Source organism: Mustela nigripes, chromosome 4 (assembly GCF_022355385.1).
Source record: "Mustela nigripes isolate SB6536 chromosome 4, MUSNIG.SB6536, whole genome shotgun sequence".
Taxonomy (NCBI): Eukaryota; Metazoa; Chordata; class Mammalia; order Carnivora; family Mustelidae; genus Mustela; species Mustela nigripes.
This window is the reverse complement of record NC_081560.1, coordinates 87,635,209-87,650,733: the sequence shown is the minus strand read 5'-3', so window position 1 is coordinate 87,650,733 and position 15,525 is coordinate 87,635,209. Positions and strand designations below refer to the sequence as shown.

Here is a 15,525-nt window from a genome sequence, read left to right as displayed (position 1 = left end):
GCAGGGAGCCTGCTTCCCTCTCTCTCTCTGCCTGCCTCTCTGCCTACTTGTGATCTCTGTCTGTCAAATAAACAAATAAAACCTTTAAAAAAAAAAAAAAAGAATCATACATTCCACTGACTGGGCCAGCCAGGTGGCCCCAGGATCTTTGTCTTTTACATAATTCATAAAATACCTAGCACACTGTAAGTCTTAAAACCTATTACCTATTAAACAGTTTTAAATGATCAGACTATTAGTCATAAGCTGTATCTTCAAAATTACCTATATAATAATGGTTATGTGTATACTTCTGATTTTATTTCAATGAGTTTTAATACTTGCCTGTTCTTCTAACTGCATTTTATTTTCTGTCATCTGTTCTATGAGTTTATCAAGTTTCTTTAAAGATTTAAGGTCACTTCCAACTTCCTTTTCTATAAATGCAGACACATAAGAAGGGAGATCACCATTATCTTTATCTTCATTGACTTGTTCATTTCCAACAAGAGCTGTAATATGCACATCACCTAAAACAAAAGAATATTATTCAACATTACTAAGTACCATGGAGTTAAAAGAAATACAAAAGATATACAAAGCAATATATCTACTTTCAAAAGTCAGTAATTTAAAGAAAACACTATATATGGTATGCATGAATATGTTCATGTATATATACATACACCATATACACACATACAAAAATACCAAAATGAATATATATAATACGTATAGATGTATATGCATATATGTGGGTTTTTTGGATTTTTTACACACACACACACACACACACATACACCCAAATGAATAGCTATAAAGTAATCTATCAATCAAGTACTACAAAATGCTTAGGAGCTGAGGAAATTCAGAGGAAGGAAAAATCCTGAGGTCTGTCCTAGTAACCATGGGTTTCAACTGATGTTGGCATGACAATGCAGTTATAAGCACATATTAAACTTTTCCAGAAGACTTTTATCTTATGAATCTATTTTATTACTAGAGGAAAAAAAAGGTCAAATACTATTTTATGGATGCGGTTTTTATTACAGTAGTAATATATTTTCAAAATTTGTAAGGAAACAGATAATGTGATCTAGAATAACGCCAGAGGACTCTGATTTTAAAATGTTAAAAAAAGGAAAAAGTATTCAAAGATTTCAAGTATATGAAAAAAAATGTGAAAGGCTGACCAATGAGTAAAAACTCCTCCTTATGTAAGAATAAAAAAGTTTTAGGTGCACCTGGATGGCTCAGTCGGTTAAGCATCCAACTCTTGGTTTCAGCTCAGGTCATGATCTCAGGATCATGAGATTAAGCCCCACATCAGGCTCCATGATCAGTGAGGAGACTTGAGATTCTCTCTCTCCCTCTCCCTTAGCCCCTCCCCTGCTCGTGTACATACACACACACACACACACACACTCTCTCTCTCTCTCTCACATAAACAGATAAATCTTTTTAATGTTAAAGATTTATTTATTTATTTATTTGACAGACAGGGATCACAAGGAGGCAGAGAGGCAGGTGGAGAGAGAGGGGAAGCAGGCTCCCTGGGGAGCAGAGAGCCCAATGTGGGGATCAATCCCAGGACCCTGGGATCATGACCTGAGCCGAAGGCAGAGGCTTTAACCCACTGAGCCACCCAGGTGGCCCTCTTTTTTAAAAAAGTAAATAAATAAATAAATTTTTTTAAATTAAAAAATTTTTTAATTAAAAAAAAATTTAATTTTTTTCAATGCCATTTTTTCAAATGCCATTATACAAAGTAAGATGCCCATGTCGGGAAAAGAAGTATAAAAGGAAGTGTGAAAGAAAACACAAATTACTAAGAAAAACTCAAAATGACAGGTGCAACCACTAATTTTACAGTCTGAAGTGAGACTCCTTCCACAGCAAATAAACTGGACTTGAACTGGGTCATCCAAGTTTATATACACTTATTAAATGTGACGAAAACAGATGACTTGGAACCCTGAGCCATTTCTATGGAGGAGTGGTGGCAGAGGCAGCACGGCCTGTGACGGAGTGAACAATGCCCAGTGAAAACAGGAACACTGTGTAGCTTTGCTCTCACCCCATTTAGCGGGTGGGATTTCCCAAAAAGACCATTCCTCACTCTGACTTGAACACCAATTGTTTCCTGTCAGTTCCAAGTCAGTTTTTCACTCTGCAGGCATCTATACCTTCTTCCACAATCCACAATGTTTCAGAAATAATTAAGTCATTGAAGCTACATTCTCCATTTTTAGTCAAAGAAACAGATTTCTAGTAAACACTTAATCCACTTCAAAGGAAATTAAATCCTCCTCCACTATCCAAAATTTGTGGACCAACAGCACTGCTCCTTTTTTGCAGAGCTTCTCCAGCTCTACCTTCACTGACCGTCTGTGCCCAGCTGCATGTGTCTACACCCCACAGAAATCTGAAGGCCACAGCGGGGTGTCAGCAAGGAAGGCAGGAGTGACGTGATCTGTAGTTGGTACGGAGGCTCTTTCCACTCGAGCCCTGTGTGTTAGATACACTGTTTCTTCTGGGGTATCTGCTGCATGTGCAGGCTGTCCCCCTTTGCTTACTTATGGTACCCCTCTTCCTGGAGAAGGTTAGGAAACTTGGTACAATGGTGGCTGCTTTTCCACAATTTGAATTATTCCACAGACAGAGCTTAAACCCCGTAGATTTGGTAGTACCTACAGATTTTTTTAAAAGGTGGTGGGGGGAGCTTGGGTGGCACAGGTGGTTGAGTATCTGACTCTTGGTTTCAGCTCTGGTGGTGATATTGGGGGGTGTGAAATCAAAACCCACATCAGGCTCCACACTCAGCAGGGAGTCGGCTTGTCTCTCTCCCATCCCCTCTGCAATACCCCCCAGCTTGTGCTCTTCTCTCTCTCTCAAATAAAGTCTTAAAGATTTTTTTTTTTAATTTGACAGAGAGAGAGATCTCAAGTAGGCAGAGAGGCAGGCAGAGATAAAGGGGGAAGCAGGCTCCCTGCTGAGCAGAGAGTCTGATGTGGGGCTCGATCCCAAGACCCTGAGATCATGACCTAAGCTGAAGGCAGAGGCTTAACCCACTGAGCCACCCAAGTGCCCTCAAATAAGTAAAATCTTAAAAAAAAAAAAAAAAAAGATAATGTAAGAGGAATAGCCATTGGTCTCTAGATGAAAATAAGTGCTATAAAATAAGGTCCCAGACAAAAAGCAGACTTCCTAGAAACCAAACCTTAGAATAAACCTGAACATACAGTGCATTTCTCTACTTCAGGTTTAACTAAAGGATTTGGTCCTCTCTAAACAAACCATTCATAATGAGTTTATAAACAAATTAAAAGCTTAATTAAACTAGCATATGTTTAATTACAGACTGCAGCAATTTCTAAAAAAGAAAAAAACAGTGTGTGTGCATGAGAGATAAAGCTGGGGGAACAATACAGAGCCTCCTGGGGAGCAATACTGGTTGAACTTCGCCTCTGTTCTTCCTGGAGCTGCCCTTGTAGAACTTGGCTCTTTACCAAAATGGAAGTTTTAAGAAAGCAGCAACGAGGGAAAGGCAAGAGGTTATAATCAGCCTCATTACAAAACAACTATTACTTCTGATAAAATAAAAATATGAATACCTAAAAAAAAGATTCGCCTAAATGCAAAATGTAACTGTCAAATATTCAATTATTTATGTAAAGATTAACAGAACAGAGGCACCTGGGTGGCTCAGTCAATGAAGTGTCTGCCTTTGGCTTAGGTCATGATCTTGGGGTCCTGGAATCAAGCCCCACACCAGGCTACCTACTCAGCGGGGTGTCTGCTTCTCCCTCTGACCCTTCCCCCCCTCATGCTGTCTCTCTCTCTCTCTCTCTCTCAAATAAATAAGTAAAATCTTTAAAAAAAAAAAAAAAAGATTAACAGAATATATACCAATGTGTTTAGGACTGGGAATGTTCCCCAGCCCTCCAAAACCAAATTTTCCTTTGTTCTATTCAACTTATAAGAATTAAAAGCTTGTTTCTGTGCTATGCGAACCAGCAGCCCACTAGTAAGAAGCAAAACTAGCATAAATCTCTGCCTCAGCTTCCCAACTATAAATGGTAACATTTGCCTGGCTTATACTTAAAGGTTATAAACAGTATTAAAGTCCATGTTTCCTGACTCTCAACCCAATTTTCTTATTTTTTTTTCTCCTTCAAATATGAGCAGAATTGGCTGGCCTCCATCAAATTTTATTAATACAGAAACCCATCTACCATTATGTACAGGAGTCATGGTATCCTCTTTTTTTATCCTAAATAAACAAGATTTAAAGATTTTCTTTCTTGGGGCACCTGGGTGGCTCAGTGGATTAAGCCTCTGCCTTCAGCTCAGGTCATGATCCCAGGGTCCTGGGATGGAGCCCCGCATCAGGCTCTCTGCTCAGCAGGGAGCCTGCTTCCTCCTCTCTCTCTCTGCCTGCCTCTCTGCCTACTTGTGATCAATATCAAATAAAAACAAAAAAAACTTAAAGATTTTCTATCTTCAAAGATTTTATTTAATTATCTCAGAAAGAGAGACAGTGAACAAGTTCAAGCATGAGCTGGGAAAAAGGGCACAGGGAGAAGCAGACCCCTACTGAGCAGAGAGCCTATAGAGGGGCTCCATCCCAGGACTCCTGGATCATGACCTGAGCCGAAGGCAGACACTTAACTGGCTGAGCCAGCCAGGTACTCCTTTAAGTTATATTCCTTTGACATCACCATTTAAATGTAGCATAGTACATTCTTAGTCAAATGACATATTTTTTTTAAAAAATCCATTTATTCATTTATTTGAGAGAGAGCATGAGGCCAGGGGCAGGGGTTGAGATGGGGCAGTGAGAGAGGGAGCGGCAGACTGCCCACTGAGCAGGGAGGCTTAGCCAACTGAGCCATCCAGGTGCCCCAAATGATATTCATGAAGATGACACACTGATGATTTGCGAGACTTTTATGATTCTCTTCTCATTTTTTGTAATGAGCACTCCTAATTGCAAAGAAGTTGACCAAGCCACCAAAGGAGGGACAAGGACAAAGTCTATAGTCTGTGTCTTTCATTCTACTAAATGACAGCTCAGCAGGCATCAACTTCCAGGCATCTGAATGGGCAAAGGTGGAAAAGGGAAGGGTTTAACTGAAAGACTGGGGTACTCTCCAATCCTTTTACAAGGGAGTGAAGCTGTGGGAGCTATGCCTGTCAAGGGCTGTGGACTACGTAGATCTTTCCTTCTGAGGCAGACTAGATCAGCGGGCAACGTCAAGGGCAAGCCTAACTCCTAAAGCCATTGCGGTAATGTGGACACCCTTCCTCCTATCACTATTCATTCCTAGACTATTTGCCATGGTCAGAAGAACCAAAACCCTCTGATGAAACAGCTGTTACATGCTCTTCCCTTCCTCCCCTAATTTCACTTCAAATGCCCTTGAAGACTCCTTGATTTCCAAAAGCCTGCCCTACTTAGCTCATTAAAGTAAAATGACAAATGTCCATGTCCTTGACATATGCTCCTGTCCTAGGTGGAAAATGGAGGTGCTGACCTTTTCCCTCTTCCTTATCCAGACCAAGACCCAGGAAACAAGTTATCACTTGCCCTCTTCCTCCCACATCAACTTTTTTCTTTTTTTTAAAGATTTATTTATTTATTTATTTGACAGACAGAGATCACAAGCAGGCAGAGAGGCAGGCAGAGAGAGGAGGAAGCAGGCTCCCTGCTGAGCAGAGAGCCCGATGTGGGGCTCGATCCCAGGACCCTGAGATCATGACCTGAGCTGAAGGCACGGCTTAACCCACTGAGCCACCCAGGTGCCCCCCACATCAACTTTTATTTTTTTATTTTTTAGATTTTTATTTATTTATTTATTTGACAGAGAGAGAGATTACAAGTAGGCAGAGAGGCAGGCAGAGAGAGAGAGGAGGAAGCAGGCTCCCTGCTGAGCAGAGAGCCCGATGCAGGACTCGATCCCAGGACCCTGAGATCATGACCTGAGCCGAAGGCAGCGGCTTAACCCACTGAGCCACCCAGGTGCCCCCCACATCAACTTTTAAAGGAAAATTCACCGAAGGTAGAGTACAACTAAGCAATTACCATTTTGACTCCAATTAAAGTCGTGGTCATCTCTCCTAGATCATTAGCTCCTCCAAATTCCTGATGCTTGATAAGTCGATGCTTCATTAAAATAACAGGTGGGCCAGGGGCCTGGGTGGCTCAGTGGGTTAAGCCGCTGCCTTCGGCTCGGGTCATGATCTCGGGGTCCTGGGATCGAGTCCCGCATCGGGCTCTCTGCTCAGCAGGGAGCCTGCTTCCCTCTCTCTCTCTGCCTGCCTCTCCATCTACTTGTGATTAAAAAAATAATAATAATAAAAAAATAACAGGCGGGCCCTAATTATTCTGAATCCAGTCTGAGGGGCAGCACTGCAGTTATTCCACACCAGACCCTGCACTAAGTAGGGATTAGGAAATGTTTATCTCCAAATCATCCCATATTTTACAATTTTAGAAAGAAATATATGTATATAATGATACCACTACTGCATACTATGCAAGCATATTGCACAAAAAAGAGAGATTTGTCTAAAAGATAACAGGCTAAGCAAGGCAGTTCGCCGCAGACCCAGGAGGGCTGAGTTTTGGAGAGATGGCTGGGTACAGAATGCTTAGGTGTTTAGAGTCTGCTTACTTTTCTCTTCGACGTCCTTCCTTTCGTCACCACTTTCAGAGCAGCACTAGAAGAACAGGTGTAACGAACACATTAAGACTGAAGAGATAGGTGGCACTCACACAGGTTTCCCAGAGGGCATCCACTGGAGCACCAGAGGTCCCAGACTCCCTCCCCTGGGGCCTTCCTGGGGGTCAGGGCCATCTGATGCAGGTGGCCCTTGGGACCACCACTGCCACCACCCCAGGACGGCTGGAGTTACCGCGCCCAGCCTCCAGCGCCACGTCCCTAGAGAGATCTGTCTGTGTCATCTCACTGGGATGGCCAGAGCCACCGCCTCGGGACCAGCTCCCCTGGGAGGGAGGTCCGTGCCACCTCACTAGATCAAGCGCTATCTCCCCCGGGCCACGGAAACCACGTCGCCAGGCTGCCAGGGCCACCTTAGAGACACAATCTTCCTTGGGAGATCTGTGCCACCTCACTGGGTCACCGGTGTCCCTTGTCCAGATCACCAGGGCCGCCTCACCGGAGCTGCCGGCGCCTCGCGGATCTCGCCGGCCGGGAGCATCCCGCCTCCGCGCGAGTCCTCAGCTCCACGCGCAGCCAGCGTGGCTTGTAGCGTTCGGGGCCGGCCAGCGGCCACACACCCGCTCAGGCTGCAAGTCTGTGGGGCTGGACGCCACCGCTACTTCCCCTCCGTCTCTCTGGTTTCTTCCTCTTTTCCCAGAGAGGCCCTGCCCGCGCAGTCGCCAGCCATGCGCCATAGCTCCCCCTGCTGGCAGGATGCCGGCTCGGCCGCTCAGAAAGTGGACACTGTGCCCCAAGGCTTTCCCGAGAAAGGGGTGGCGGGGGGGTGGCGGTTCTTCTCAACCAGGAAAAAACCTCCACCTCTCTGGGCACTCAGTGGGCCCTTTTAACCTGGAAACTCATAGTTTTTAGTTTGGAGACGTTTTCTTGAACTTTTTGTTGACGACCATTACTTCCCTAACCCCTGTTGGTTTTTCCTTTTGGAACTCTTATTTTTCAGATTTTGGATTCCCTGGAATGGTCCCCGAATTTCTCATTTTTTCTTTCTTATTTTTCATTTCTTTGTCCTTTCCCTTACATTTACTTCTTCTTTCTCAGGATGCTTCTGGAGATTGTGCTCTACTAAAATGAGAGACTAAACAAAGAAAAAAGAAGACATGGGATATAGGAAACAGAAAATACAATACAGAAGAAAAATGAATTGAGAGTCCCTGACACCAACCATCACCAGACATGGACTGGTGCAGGTCCAGAAGGCTCCAGGAGAGACTCCTTCAGACAGATTAAACTGATAGAACACCTCAACTATCTAAAATCTTGGGAGGTGGAGATTGAAACAATCATTAAAAAGTTTGGGCTCAGGGGGCCTGGGTGGCTCAGTGGGTTAAAGCCTCTGCCCTCAGCTCAGGTCATGATCCCAGGGTCCAGGGATTAAGCCCCACATCAGGCTCTCTGCTCAGCCGGAAGCCTGCCTCCCCCCCTCTCTCTGCCTGCTTCTCTGCCTACTTGTGATTTTTGTCAAATAAATAAAATCTAAAAAATATATATTAAATAAATATATATATATTTTAAAGGACAGTATAGGGCACCTGGGTGGCTCAGTCGTTAAGCGTCTGCCTTTAGCTCAGGTTATGATCCCAGGGTCCTGGGATCCAGTCCTGTGTCAGGCTCCCTGATCAGCAGGAAGCCTGCTTCTTATTCTCCCACTCCCCCTGCTTGTGTTCCCTTTCTCACTGTGCCACTCTCTCAGATAAATTAAGTAAAATCTTTAAAAAAAGAAGAGAAGAAAGGACAGTATAACTAGATTGAGTAGATAAAGAGTTGAAAGTGTGGTGGGGTTGGGGGAGGCATGGGTAAAGGAAGAAAAGTTAAATCCTCGTCTTCCATTTAGTGAAGTCAATAGATAATGCTTGAAAGTGAAAATTTGAGAAATAGCAATGCAAATATATATATATATATATATATTTTGCAATGTTAACATTTTATATAGAGAAATGAAGGTAAATATCACAATAGCAGTTGAAAGAGGCAACATGAGGACACTGGGTGGCTCAGTCGGTTAAGTGCCTGACTTGTGGTTTTGGCTCAGGTCATGACCTCAGGGTTGTGGGATTGAGCCCCACCACAGGCATCATGCTCAGGATTCCTTCTCTCCTTCTCCCTCTGCCCCTTCCCCTCTAAAATAAATGTCTTTTTAAAAGGGTGAAATGAGGGAGGCCTGGATGGCCCAGTAGGTTCAGTGTCTGCCTTCGGCTTAGGTCATATTCCCAGGGTCTTGGGATTGAGTTCTGCATTGGGCTCCCTGCTTGTCAGGGAGCCTGCTTCTGGATTCTTCTGCCTGCCACTCCCCCTGCTTATACTCTGTCTCTCTCTCTCTCTCTCTCTCTAACAAATAAATAAATAAAGTCTTTAAATAAATAAATAACAATTAAAAAGAGACATGACTGTCTTTGAGGAGGGGAAAATTGAAAAGGAGGGGGTGGGGGTACAGCCTTTGCTCTTTCATTGCAAATTATAAGATTTCTATAGAACTTGCATAACTGATAAAACATGCATAACTGATAAAAATAAAAACATTAAAGGGAAAAAAGATTGCTCTAAACTCAAATTTTTGCTTCTGAAGAATTCACTTTCTGGTAACAGAAATAGAAATAAAAATAATTTAAGATTGGATGCCATAGGCTCAATAACAGAAATGTTTGCAGTGACTGAGGGAGCACAAAAAACAATCAACTACTATCTGGGGAGTGGAGAGAGGCCATCTAAAATGGACAGAATACTTGGCAATAATAAGGATAAACAAGAGATACATTGTGTGTGTTACACACTTAGCAATACATAGTGCTGGTGTGGGTTAAAAGCAGGATCCTGAATAATATACATAACATACATGTTTCAAATGTAATTTGAAAGTCAAGGAGAACATTAAATTGTTAAATGATTGTTAGAGGAAGTTGGAGTTTGGGACAGGCTTTGAACGCTTCTGTATTATTTTAAGTATAAAAGCTAATAAAGAGGGATGCCTGGGTGGCTCAGCTGTTTAAGTGGCTGCCTTCTGCTCAGGTCATAATCCCAGTGTCCTGCTCCTTGCTTGGCAGGGAGCCTGCTTCTCCCTCCCCCTCTGCCTACCACTCTGTCTGCCTGTGCTCACGCTCTCTCTCTAACAAATAAATAAAATCTTAAAAAAAAAAAATCCAGTAAAGAGCTGCCATTTTGAAAAACAAAACTAAAAATACATGTTTCAGTTGGACCTTGTCTAAGGCAGTTCAGGCTAAAAATTCAAAAAGGGTAAGTTTTGGCCGTGGACCTAGCTACCAGCTAAAGGAATGTAGACATTCTTTCCTTCTATGTGCATTTATGAGGATTTGGGCCACAAACTCAGAGAAGACACTCTTTGAAGTATACAAAAATTTAATGTTTGGGATCAAAGTTTTACTGAGGCTGTGGTAAAAATATTTGCAGTTGCTCTCACTGGAACATTAACCTATGAATTAGCCATAGCCAGAGGACATGTGCTTATACATGCATTAGAGACAAAACAGTCCATGGTACTGTACTTAATTGAGATGACTACTCGGAGACAGGCAATATAGATTCCTACCAGTCTGAGTAAATTGTCCATACTGAGTATGGATAATGTACACCTAGATTTTAAAAACAAGTCTACAGATACTATAGAAAACAATGTGGGGGTTGTTCAAAAAACATTAAAAATAGAATTACCATATGATACATCAGTTCTGCTTCTGGGTACATGCCTCAAAAAATTGAAAGCAAGGTCTCCAATAGTTATTGGAACACCCACATTCATAGCAGCATTATTCACAATAACCAAAAGGTGGAAGCAATCCAAGTGACGAGAGGTGACAGATGCGGTTATATAATATGTAATGGGATATTATTCAGCCTTAAAAAGGAAGGAAATTCCGACACATGTCACAACATGGATGAACAGTAAGGAAATAAGGCAGTCACGAGGGAACATATACTGTATGATTTCCACTTATGTGAGATACCTACAGTCGTAAAATTTAGCCAGACGAAAAGTAGAATGGTGGTTGCCATGGCTAAAAGTAGGGACAATGGAGTTGTTATTTCCTGGGTAGAGAGTTTCAGCGTTGCAAGACGAAAAGAGTTCTAGAGATGGACGGTTTCTCAACAGTGTGAATGTACTTAATGCCACTGAACACTGAATTGTACACTTGACCATGGTTAAAATGGTAATTTTTTAAAACTATTTTATTTATTTATTTGACGGACAGAGATCACAAGTAGGCAGAGAGTCAGGCAGAGAGAGAGATGAGAAAGAGAGAGAGAGGGAGAAGCAGGCCTCCTGCCAAGCAGAGAGCCCCATGCGGGCCTGGATCCCAGGAGCCTGTGATCAGGACCTGAGGCAAAGGCAGAGGCTTTAACCCACTGAGCCACCCAGGCGCCCCACCATGGTTAAAATGGTAAATTTTATGTTGTATGTACTTAAAAAAAAAAAAAAAGAACTCGGAAATAACGCCGGTTTTTCACCAAGGATTGAGATCTGGCAAAATATTGAATGTGCAAAAGCTATTCGAGGTCCCGGTTTGGTTGCTAACGTGTGCTATTCGAACAGCATGGAAGGAGTAATGGGTTTGCTTTTTCTTCTCACAGAAGCACAAACTTGCTAAAAGATCAGTTTTCCTGAAGCAGATCCTATGGGGGAGCCATCAAGCCGAAGGGGTAAATCGAAGAAGTGGGAAAATGGTTCTGTTGGATTCTCTGCACTTTGGAGGAAATTATATATAGAACCCGAATAGAATATAGTCCCTGAAGTTACTATTTTTTTTTTTTAAAGATTTTATTTATTTATTCGACAGAGAGAGATCACAAGTAGGCAGAGAGGAAGGCAGAGAGAGAGGAGGAAGCAGGCTCCCTGCTGAGCAGAGAGCCCGATGCGGGACTCGATCCCAGAACCCTGAGATCATGACCTGAGCCGAAGGCAGCGGCTTAACCCACTGAGCCACCCAGGCGCCCCTGAAGTTACTATTTTTGTTGTTAGTTGCGTGTGGAGAACACAAAAGGTCCTTAACTATGTAGAAAAAACCCTTATAGTAAGGCCATGGCCACTTTAAAGGTCCTAAAGGCAGTGTAAAGCACTCTTCGGTGCACGATGAAATTACTGTTTGCTGGGCTCAAAGCCCAGGCGAATGGGCCTCAGCAAGCTCCCCACCCCGCAGCCTGCCAGGCCTCAAGGGACCAGCGAGATCCAGCTCCGCGAGGCCGCTGGGACACCAGGCTGCAGAAAGGGGGCGGGGTCTCGCCGAGAGAGCCCGGCGCGGGGGCGGGGCCTCCGGCGGAGACCGGGCTCCGCCCCGGGGGTGGGGCCGACCAGCGGCGGCGCGTCGCTGCGCGGCACGTGTGAGAGCTCGGCCCCCGGCGAGTCCACGCGCGCGCTCCGCGGCGCAGGGGCTGAAGACGCTGGCCGCGCTGCCTATGTCGGGACGCCCCCGCAGCTGGCTCTTCCGAGTGGCGTTCGCCGCCGCCGCCCTCCTGCGCCCGGAGCAGCGCGCCCGCCCCCTCGCCGCCCGGCCGGTGCCGCGCCCGCGCTCCCAGGCCCCGGGTAAGTGCGTGGCCTCGCCGCAGCCCCCGGGCTCCGCGGCTAGCCGACGGCCCGGCCCCAGGGCCTCGCCCTGAGGGGCAGTGCAGACTGGGAAGGCGTCCCGGCCGCGGCGTGAGCCCCCGGAGCGCCCACGGTGCCTCCATTACGGACAGTGCCCGCGAGAGCGCGGTTGGAGCCGGCGGTCCTGCTCCCGCGGTCCAGCCCCGCCCCCCCTCCCGGGGCCGGTCGGCAGGGGGCGCCGCGCTCTCCCGCCTCCCCGCGCGGCTCGCAGCCCGCGGGCCCAGGCCCCTCTCCTCCCTTTCTTCGTCCGGGACGCTCCCTAAACTCTTCTCGCTGGGGAGAAAACCAGCCTGTATCCCGGAGCCTTAAGGGCTCGGGTGTTTCGCGGGGCCGGTCTTCTGCGGGGTGAAGCCCACGTGCTTTTGTCCTCGTTTTCATCCATCACTGCTTACTGCGAGCTTCCTGCACGCCAGGCAGGCACTCAGCTGCTGCTTTACTACACGTTGCCCAGAGTAGGAGCGAACAAGTTGGGGCCGAAGAGTCCTATCTCCAGCCCTCCGCCGGGTCCGCGTTCAGTGAGTGGATGTTGTAGGGGCTGCTGTGCTTGTTGAAAACTCATCCGCGCTGAGTCCTTACCGCCAGCCCAGCACTGAGAGGTTTGAAAGGACATCCTTATTGCCTGGATTATTAGCGCCTGCCAGGAAGTAGGCTTTGGAGAGTTCCGTTTGTCACGATTTGATCGCGCTGTCAGACCACTTTTTTTTTTTCCCCCCGAAAATACAGGATTATGAAGGGTTTTTGTTTCAAGTCTCCAGTCTGATCTGTGAAAACAGGTATCCCCCATTGGTTTGGGGATGCCTTAACAGTGGAGGGATCTGTCAAAAAGAAGCCAGTACACTCATATTGAAAAGGGGACGGATAGGCAGTGATTATGTTCAGTCATTAGGCAAGTAGCCAACAATCTGCATATATTAATTTAACAACTTTTGTTTTATGCGTGTGTTTGTTTTTTAAAATATTTTATTTATTTGACAGAGAGCACAAGCAGGGGGAGCAGCAGGGAGAGGGAAAAAGAGAAACAGGCTCCCTGCTGAGCAGAGAGCCCAATGTAGGGCTCAATCCCAGGACCCTGGGATCATGACCTGAGCTGAAGGCAGATGCTTAACCCACTGAGCCACCCTGGGACCCCTAACCTTTTGCACATAACTTTTGGTGGAAGCTGGGGTGATACGGGTATTAATAAAACAGCTTTTACCACCAAATAGGAGACAGAAATTACAGTCTAGCTGATCTGTTGACGAAGTTTGCTCCTGACTCAGGTCCTTTACCTGTGCCAGTCCCACTGCCTGGAACTCACCCCAGAGGCATCTCTTCATGTCTAGTTCTTCCTTCCAGTCGAGGTTCAAAGGACATCTACTTAGAGATGTTCACTAAATAGCACTCCTCTTCCTCTCCTTCCCTTTACTGTGCTTTATTTATAATTCTGCATGCATATTTCTGAGAGATTATTACTTTATTCATTGATATATCCTTAAGTAAATGCAAACTTAGGGCAAGAAATTGTCCCTTTTCCCCCCCTGTGCTTAGACTAGTGGCAGACTTATAAGGGATCCACAGATATTTGTGGAATTAATGAATCTGATGGACTTAATGATTTTGCATGTTAGAGTGTAGTGTGTGTTCTGCCCTGGGGAAAGGGTTGTTTATTGTGAGCTAAAGGGATTATTGACAGTTTGCAGAGGATGGATGCGTTTAAAAAGTGGATGTTGTATTCTGAACATAGAATTAAGACTAATATGACTTTTTTAAGATGTTCACTTTGCAGGAAATATGTTAACGGACTATCAGTGTTGTATTACAATTTTGAGAATGCTAAACATTTCTTGTTGTGGGTGTAAAGGAATCTTATTGGTGAATCTAATTTTAATGTAAAAGACTTTAAAATATTGTTAAGGGGTGCCTGGGTGGCTTAATGGGTTAAAGCCTTTGCCTTTGGCTCAGGTCATGATCCCGGGGTCCTAGGATCAAGCCCCACATCAGGCTCTCTGCTCGGCAGGGAGCCTACTTCCCCCACCTCCCTACCTGCCTCTCTGCCTGCTTGTAATCTGTCTCTCTCTGTCAAATAAATAAATAATCTTTTAAAAAATTATTTAAAAAATTGTTAAAATCTAATATTCCTCATCTCATTTGGGTCATTTGGAGTATAAAAGAGACAAAACCCCATTTTTTAGTACTGTATTCAAAAAATTTTGTAGGAGTTTGAAGTTCATTGGAAAGTATCAGTAGATTCTTTCTCTTCTTGGTTCCAGGATCAAGCTTCTGGTCTATATTACTTGACTGTGACTATATTGCTTGACTGTTGTTCTGGATTGTGTATTTGTGCAGCATAACATTTTTTTTAAAAACTTTGTTTTAAAGATTTTACTTTTATTTGGCAGAGGAAGAGAGAGCAAGAGCAGGAACACAAGCAGGGGGAGTGGGAGAGGGAGAAGTAGGCCCCTCGCAGAGCAGGGAGCCCAATGCATCTGATCCCATAACCCTGGGATCACAACCCCATCTTAAGGCAGACAAGCTGAAGGCAGACGCTTAACAACTGAGCCACCCAGATGCCCCTAAAAACATTTTTTTAAATACCATTAAAAAAACTCCTGAAGAAGCTGTATCCTCCACCCTTCCTCCCCTTCTTAAAAAGCCAGTCATTTTTTCCAGCTGTGAGGTACAGTGCTTGAATATTTATATTTGGATTTTCCTGAATGCAAAACTGATTTCCTTAGGAAAATCATACTGGGGCAGTCCGGGTGATTTTTTTTTTTTTTTAAAGATTTTCTTTAATTCATTTATTTAACAGACAGATCACAAGTAGGCAGAGAGGCAAGGCAGGCAGAGAGAGAGGAGGAAGCAGGCTCCACACTGAGCAGAGAGCCCGATGCGGGGCTCGATCCCAGGACCCCGAGACCATGACCTGAGCCGAAGGCAGAGGCTTTAACCCACTGAGCCATCCAGGTGCCCCAGTCCGGGTGATTTTATCTTTCTGCTTGAATTCTTCCCAGCCTCTTCCATGTTCAGAGGATCTGCTCCCTCCCTCCTTCCATTTAAAAATTATATTGCATTTTAGTCTCCCCTTCTATGTAGTTCCTGCTTATGAAAATGGCACTAATTTGAGTTTGCTCTCTCCTAGTCCAGAAGTTTGCACAGCTGTTCTAGTTAAATAAGTTTTTATCTTCTAGGCCCAGTGAAAGAACTTAGCCAAAAAAAAAAAAAAAAAAATATATA

General features: G+C 44.7%; 2 protein-coding genes across 3 annotated transcripts in view; one reads left to right on the top strand and one right to left on the bottom strand.

Annotated features, from left to right (window-relative positions):
- Positions 1-7,342, bottom strand: part of RINT1 (RAD50 interactor 1) — a 34,974-nt gene extending 27,632 nt beyond the window's left edge. For both annotated transcript variants that reach the window (XR_009403861.1, XM_059397011.1), the window contains exons 1-3: positions 7,162-7,342; positions 6,657-6,702; positions 325-509 (exon numbers count right to left, since the gene is read on the bottom strand). Coding sequence is in view for 1 of the 2 variants with exons in the window: in XM_059397011.1 (XP_059252994.1) it covers positions 325-509; positions 6,657-6,702; positions 7,162-7,203 (273 nt within the window). In the remaining variant the exon portion in view is untranslated. The remainder of the gene's footprint in view (positions 1-324; positions 510-6,656; positions 6,703-7,161) is intronic.
- A 4,680-nt stretch (positions 7,343-12,022) lies between these two features.
- Positions 12,023-15,525, top strand: part of LOC132016339 (pseudouridylate synthase 7 homolog) — a 47,967-nt gene continuing 44,464 nt past the window's right edge. Inside the window, exon 1 of the mRNA XM_059397577.1 lies at positions 12,023-12,252. Coding sequence (XP_059253560.1) covers positions 12,126-12,252 — 127 coding nt within the window. The 5' untranslated portion in view covers positions 12,023-12,125. The remainder of the gene's footprint in view (positions 12,253-15,525) is intronic.